We start from the raw sequence: 7,438 nt of genomic DNA, 5'->3' as shown, positions 1-7,438 counted from the left end.
TTGATACAGCCTAAGCACCTTTATCTGACGCAAATGCAAAGCTGTGAAACGCCGTCGTTTACTTCCCTCTCGAGTCTCGACTCGCAAATCGCAATCAATCATTCCTCCTCCGGTGACATTATCATTTCCACCTGTTGGACTCTTTTTCTAATGACTTTCCTCTGTCTCTTTGCACAGCTGAACTACACTCATTAAACAACCAGACAAACCTCCCCTAAAAAAACATAAATCCATTTTAATAGTTAAGGTTCTGTTCATCATGCTATAATCTCATGTTTTGTGAAGTGTATGTATGTGGCTCTCTAGAGTCTAGATAGAGAAAATAGTCAAGTTTCTACTTTCTAGAGAGAAAAACTGAAATTGTTCGGCTAACAATTCTTCTATATACCGGCAAAAACAGTGTAAATGACTCAGTACTTATTAAATAATTTTAACTTTTTATATTTATAATTTTTTTTTAAATAATCAGCATATTCACTTATTAATCGTTACCAGTACAACATTTAACAATTACAACGTTGGTGCTCTGAATTGCTTCTCTAATTTTCAGTTACTAAACCACTTTTACATTTCTAGCTAAAAGCTTGAAGCTTTAATCTATGTTCACCTGCTCGCGCAGTCACACCTTCTTAACTGTGCTTTGCTCAACCAAACACCTGGATTTGCTTCTCTCACTCTCTCTTCTCTCTCTAAAGTCTAAACTCTACAAACCCAATTTGAGTGAACATCTTTTAGGTCTGTGGGGCAGAAGGGTTTTCGGACAGTGTATAAGCTTTTCCCCACTTTCATTTTGGCTTTTGCTTTACCTCTGCAGCTGGTTAAAAGGTACTTTTGCTCATCTTTTCCTTCTTATATTTTTTCCAATCACAATTATTAACACCCAGTTTGGTTCACTGTTTGAAAGCTTCTAGCTACACTGTCTCTCTTATTTGGTGCTCTAGTTTTGTGGGTATCTCTAAAGTTTTGATCTTTCTGGGTCATCATATTGGGGACTGGTTTCAGCTCATTTCTAGTTGGTTTTTGTTAGATTTGGGATCTGGGTTTTGCTTGGATTTGGGTTTCATTGCTTCTGGTGTTTGTTTCTAGAGAGAGAAAGGAAGTTGTAGACAGAGAAAAATGGCTGGAGGAGGTGCTGCAAAGGTGGATGAGCCACAGCCTCACCCACCCAAAGAACAACTACCTGGCATTTCTTACTGCATTACAAGTCCACCTCCATGGCGTGAGTACCTCTACTCCACATTCTGTTATTGTTTTTCTAGTTTGCATTCTGAGCTCTATGTGTGACTTTTGAGCAATAGTGTAAAGATTGTTCTTGGTGGTGGATCTTAGTTTCAAAGTTTGATTCTTTTGGATCTTCATGGTATATCTCAGGCATGTTTTAGATAATTCACTCTTTAATTTGTTTTCTTTTGGATACGTGATCCCTGTATTTCATCGCTCAAAGTAGCTTTTTCTTTGTTAGATGCCGCTTTTCAAAAAGGAAATAAAAAGTGTAATATGCTTTCCCTATTTTCTTTCTCAGACTAAGTACAGAATTATTATTGTTATTAAGATGAAAGAATCTACTACTGTTCTCCTTCAACTTATGTTTGAATTTTGCTTTTCAGGGATTTTATTTGATTTATGTGCTTTCTGTTAATTGCTTTATGTTTAGTGCTAATTTGTGAACCTGGTATCCGGTTTTCCACTAGTGGTAGCGTAAGCTACGTGCCTAATTCTTGAAATCAGCTGAATACAAATTCTCTCCTGACTTTGGTTTCCCGTCGCTCTTTGGGCCTTTGGCAAAGCTTTTCTGCTTCTCTTTGCTAATGGTGCTTTAAGTTCTAATTTGGTAGTTCTACTTTAGGCAATTAAATAGAACATGTTGCATTAGACATTTGGTAGTTCTAATTTTTGATGTTGTTGAGCAACATTATTCTTAAGTCCTGTTGTTATGTTCCATTTTTTAACGAAATTGTGGCCATTCCTGATTCAGCCGAGGCCATTCTCCTTGGGTTTCAACATTATCTTGTGATGCTTGGCACTTCAGTTCTCATTCCTAGTGCTCTTGTTCCCCAGATGGGAGGTGGAAATGTAAGAATAGATTGATTTCGACTTATTTGGTTTTCCTTCAAAATTGACCCAAAACATATTTCTAAGTGTTTCCTTTAATTGTTATAGGAGGAGAAGGCCAAGGTCATCCAGACCCTACTCTTTGTTGCTGGTTTGAACACCTTGAAGCAAACATTGTTTGGGACTAGACTACCTGCAGTGATTGGAGGGTCATACACGTTTGTTCCCACCACAGTTTCAATCATATTAGCTAGTCGATTCAGTGATTCTCAAGACCCTATAGACGTAATCATCTGAAACCCATCTCGTTTTACATGGTGGTCATATTCTAAATGTGAATTCTTTGTTACTTGCGGTCCAATGTATGATGCATAATTAAGTGACAACAGCCTTTTTTTCTTTCTTTCTTTCTTATGTTCACTTGAACTTCTTGTGGAGACCACTGAATGCTAAAGCACCAACTGCTGGATTTTATCTTACCATAATCCATTCAAAAAAACTAAGCAAGATTTGTGCCTGTGTTTTTATGTCGTTCATTTCAGAAATTTAAGAGAACAATGCGGGCAATTCAAGGTGCTCTTATTGTGGCCTCAACCCTTCAGATAGTCTTAGGCTTCAGTGGCCTTTGGCGTAATGTTGCAAGGTTGGTTCTAATCTAAATAAATGGAATTCCTACATTGGTGTTATAAAGATCAATCAAAAAGTTCTCTGCTTTATACAGAAACACTTCAGATTTCTCAAGTAAACGGCTTCCTGAAGTTGAAGAGAAATTTTTTTTGATGGTGATGTTGTCTTGTTAAACCTTAAAGTCATGCTGGCTATAACTCTTCATTTATTTATTTCTTTCTTTCAGGTTTTTAAGTCCACTGTCAATTGTTCCATTGATAGGACTAGTTGGTTTTGGACTCTACGAGTTAGGTTTTCCTCTGGTAAGTGTTAATCTGAGATGGGTATGCATATAGACAGTGAATCAAGCTCTCCCAGTTATTTATTAATGTTTGTTCTGCATGTTTAGCTTGCCAAATGTGTTGAGATCGGACTGCCAGAGCTTATCATTTTAGTATTTGTCTCTCAGGTAAACGTGTGACATATTTAAATCCGTGTTAAATCTCTTTCCTTCAGAATTTTAATTGTTGTCACCATATGTAATAGTGATAGTTGCAAGGCTGATGTTGTTTTCTGCATTGATTGTGTTGCAGTATTTGCCCCACTTATTTCACAGAGGAAAACATGTATTTGATCGTTTTGCTGTTCTATTTGCCATTGTGATCGTGTGGATTTATGCTCATCTGCTCACTGTTGGCGGGGCATATAATGATTCAGGCCCCAAAACACAAGCAAGTTGCCGTACTGACCGTGCTGGACTTATAGATGGTGCTCCATGGTTAGTGCAGAATGTGTCCTTAAATGCAGATTGCCTTTTCTTACCCTTATATAGGAGTATAAGAGGTGGACAAGGAATAATTAAATTGGACTTATATCAGAAATGAGAAAGTAGACCATGCTAGGAACTTGAAGCATTCTATGACGTCTTCCATCCTTTATTGCATAGCTGGAATGTGATTATACATTCGTCACTAGCAGCTTACTTTTCTGCATTGATACATAATATATGTTGGAATGAATGCTTATTGAACGGGGTCTGCAGGATAAGAGTTCCGTATCCCTTCCAATGGGGAGCACCTACATTTGATGCTGGTGAAGCCTTTGCTATGATGACTGCGTCTTTTGTTGCTCTCGTAGAGGTCTGTTCTCTTTATGCCATATGAGTTACTATTTATTGAGAAGCCAAAATACTCTATCATCATAGCTTTTGTTTTCAATCCAGACCTTGATTTTGATTTGGCCCCTAATGGTGCTCTTTCTTTTCTATCTTTTTCTCAAATGTCCAATGGTAAAACAGTCCACTGGTGCTTTCATTGCTGTATCAAGGTATGCTAGTGCAACTCCAGTGCCACCTGCTATTCTGAGTCGTGGGGTTGGTTGGCAGGTAAATTAGCTGATCTGTTAAATTTTTAATACTCTACAAATAACAGGTTTCTTTTAACAGCTAAACTTTGTAGGCACCCCTTCTATTTGAGGATAAATTCCACATAAACTTCTTGCTTCCAAACCTGAATAAACAGCGTTATCACTATACCAATGCAATAGTATTTTTCTTTCTATTTTAGTCAATCCACTTATGCATGTTTATACTTAACAAGGTCACTCTCAATAAAGTCTCTCATTCCCAACCATGAATAGTGTTCTCCATCTGTATAATTTAGCCAATTAACTGTATACTTATCCTTTCAGGGTGTTGGGATTCTGATTTCCGGGCTGTTTGGAACTGTGACCGGATCCTCAGTATCTGTGTAAGACTTGATGGGATAATATTTATGCTATTTAAACATAGTAGTTTGATTAAGCAGAAAATAAAGTTTCTACCTTATTCTGAGACTTCACTTGATCTCTGAGCAGAGAGAATGCTGGTCTTTTGGCGTTAACACGTGTTGGCAGTCGAAGGGTTGTGCAAATATCTGCTGGGTTCATGATATTTTTCTCCATTCTGGGTAAACTGTCAAGTGTAAACTTATGCGACATTATACTATTATAGTTTACATAATATTGGCAACTATCTGCAACCGTTCTGGTTTCCTTAATACTCAGACATTTCACCATTTTTCAGGCAAATTTGGAGCAGTCTTCGCTTCAATCCCAGGGCCCATCATTGCTGCTTTATATTGTCTGTTCTTTGCTTATGTTGGTATGTGCATCTACTTTAACATGCAGACATGTTGACAACTGTTTGACTCTTATACCACAAATTATTGGGTAACATATTTCATTTCCTCATGCCTCCACAGGTTCGGGGGGTCTTAGCTTTCTCCAGTTCTGCAACCTGAACAGCTTTCGAACCAAGTTCATATTAGGCTTCTCTATCTTCATGGGTTTGTCTATACCACAGTACTTCAATGAGTACACCCTCCTCAACGGTTATGGTCCAGTCCACACAGGAGGAAGATGGGTATGCACTGAATACATCAAATCACGTATAAGCTATTGTTGAATCATGTAATGGTTGGTTATAATCTTCCCTGACCTAAAATGTTCATCTTCATTTGGCAGTTTAATGATATGATCAATGTCCCTTTCCAATCGGAAGCGTTTGTGGCGGGCATTATTGCATATTTCTTGGACAACACGCTGCATCGAAATGACAACACAGTTAGGAAGGACAGGGGTAAACATTGGTGGGACAAGTTCCGGTCATTCAAGGGTGATTCAAGGAGTGAGGAGTTCTATTCATTGCCGTTCAATCTAAACAAGTATTTTCCATCTGTATGAAGAGCATGCATGGTGATGAGTTTTATGGAGGGGTTTATTATGTAATACTTATCCATCCCAACTCCCAAGTTCTCAACGACTGTGTTACTTGCGAATCTTTTACACGCTTAGCAATATAAGTTCAATGTCTTCATTCATAGGATATGTGGTCGTAATTTATTTCAGTATATCAATTCCTTGCTGTAAATCCAACTGGGGATGTGAATTGAAGTAGGCTTTGAAGCAGTTTTTTCCACTTTATAGTTTCATTTTGTTTTTATGTTCCGAGTCTACAATTATTTTCACCCTAGTCTACAATTTTGAATCTTTGAAGACACCCTAGAATAGCAAAGTGCCACCATTGATCACCCTTCTTTTTTGGTCAAGGGAATAATATTTCTTAACAACAGTCACAAGTGAACTAAACGAATTGTCTAGTTCAAGATCTCCCACTTATGGTGGATCGTACAATTAAATGTTGGTTATTATGGGTAATGAATTTTGTTACAAACTTTTTTGGTATCTTGATGCATGTTGTCGTCGATTGCCTATCCAAGACTAGGACAGAAATATTTCTTCAATAGTTTTTTTTGAGTAAAGGTCATACTGTTGCATATGGGAAGAATTACAGAGCACTAAATTCAGCTGCAACTGCAGCTACAAGGAAACTAGGTGTGTAGTATTGGCCCCCCTCCTGGTGTGTAGTATACTAACATTTGGATAGCAGTTCAATACCTCCACAATGTCCTCATAAAGTCTTCCCAATAAGGAAGTATTCCTTTTAGCTCCAGATGAAACTTGACATTGCACCAAAATGGAATCTGTTTCCAAAATAATTGGCATCATGCTATGATCTCTAGCAAACTCTAAAGCAGCTTGACACGATAGTGCTTCGGCATGCTCAGCTGAGAGAAGATTGTCAAGTGGTTTAGCCCCTCCTGCTATCAAAGCTCCAGATGAATCCCTGATAACAAAACCTAAACCCCCCTTCTTCGTTTCCAAATGAAAAGACCCATCACAGTTAGCCTTTAGAACCCCCACTGGAGGATGTTTTCAAGATGCCAGTTTAGACCGCTGTCCCGTATTCATCACTCTCACATTATGCAACCTAAATTTTGCAAGCCCGGCACAGGCTCGTAGAGCAACATCAATAGCAAGAGATTTCTTTTGTTTCCACACCATATTTCTTCAATAGTTGATCAGTTTGTACCCAAATATCAAATATGACTTTTGTTGCGTGAAAAAGTTTTATTTTTCATAAAAAGGAATTTCATTCAAATAAAGTGCAATTCAAACGGATTGCAATCACAACTCCTAACAAGGGGCTACAACCAACGACAAACATTAATAGATTAATACCAAGTATCCTCACTCCGAAGAGGAAAAACTGACATGTCAATAGATTTAACGACGGAAACAAGATTAGGGAATTGACCGAGCCAAATTGACCAAACTAGTCAGCAATAACTGAAATGAGTGACCACAATAGAGAACTATAGATTAGGGAACTGACCGAGCCAAATTGACCAAACTAGTCAGCAATAACTGAAATGAGTGAGTGAGTGACCACAATAGAGAACTATTGGGTAGGTCATTCCAGGATCTCCCGATCACATTCACACACGGTTTTAAGCCAGCATAAACCCGGGTCTTATGAACAACGAACCAGGTACTCAAATCATGTTGACACCCGCCGGAATCCATGTTGACAACCATAACGAATAATAATAATAATAACAGTCCTATATTTTTTTTAAAGGAAATAATAATCCTTCATAAATACAAAGGGTTTTGTCAATCCTCGAAGGAAGAAGAAGACGATGGCGGGAAACGCAATGGCATCAGCAAAATCAGAGGTGTATAGGATGCATGATGAACTCTATTAGAGTGGGATCCATTCTTTTGGTGTCGACGCCATGAGAACTGTCCTTTCCTTCCTCAAAGTAAACTTAATTACATAAATATACTAAACGAAGGAATAATCATTGTTTACGTTTTTGAGTTTTGGCGAGATCTTGCCTTCTTAAAGGAGGAGGAGGAGGAGGCCAAGAGCTGCAGATCCTCACTGTCATCCTTCCCT

The 7,438-nt window shown here is 38.1% G+C and overlaps 1 protein-coding gene across 1 annotated transcript; it reads left to right on the top strand.

Moving 5' to 3' along the window:
- Positions 1 to 586: 586 nt before the first annotated feature.
- On the top strand, positions 587 to 5,614 carry LOC133743654 (nucleobase-ascorbate transporter 6). The gene is made up of 15 exons (XM_062171652.1): positions 587 to 825; positions 1,087 to 1,219; positions 1,976 to 2,073; positions 2,161 to 2,337; positions 2,595 to 2,695; positions 2,906 to 2,981; positions 3,068 to 3,127; positions 3,252 to 3,436; positions 3,701 to 3,797; positions 3,956 to 4,042; positions 4,348 to 4,406; positions 4,513 to 4,604; positions 4,721 to 4,798; positions 4,899 to 5,059; positions 5,161 to 5,614. Exons 2-15 carry the CDS (start codon positions 1,117 to 1,119, stop codon positions 5,377 to 5,379), a joined length of 1,593 nt encoding a protein of 530 aa, XP_062027636.1. The 5' UTR covers positions 587 to 825; positions 1,087 to 1,116; the 3' UTR covers positions 5,380 to 5,614.
- Positions 5,615 to 7,438: the final 1,824 nt, after the last annotated feature.

This window comes from Rosa rugosa, chromosome 4 (assembly GCF_958449725.1).
Source record: "Rosa rugosa chromosome 4, drRosRugo1.1, whole genome shotgun sequence".
Classification (NCBI taxonomy): domain Eukaryota; kingdom Viridiplantae; phylum Streptophyta; class Magnoliopsida; order Rosales; family Rosaceae; genus Rosa; species Rosa rugosa.
Note: the sequence above shows the minus strand (reverse complement) of the source record. Positions and strands in the feature narration are given on the sequence as shown.

Excerpts from the sequence above, each read along its gene's own strand:
- LOC133743654 (XM_062171652.1), top strand. The coding sequence starts at position 1,117 with ATGGCTGGAGGAGGTGCTGCAAAGGTGGATGAGCCACAGCCTCACCCA. Across the intron at positions 2,696-2,905 it reads CTTTGGCGTAATGTTGCAAG|GTTTTTAAGTCCACTGTCAA; the intron begins GTTGGTTCTAAT and ends TCTTTCTTTCAG. Across the intron at positions 4,407-4,512 it reads ACCGGATCCTCAGTATCTGT|AGAGAATGCTGGTCTTTTGG; the intron begins GTAAGACTTGAT and ends ATCTCTGAGCAG.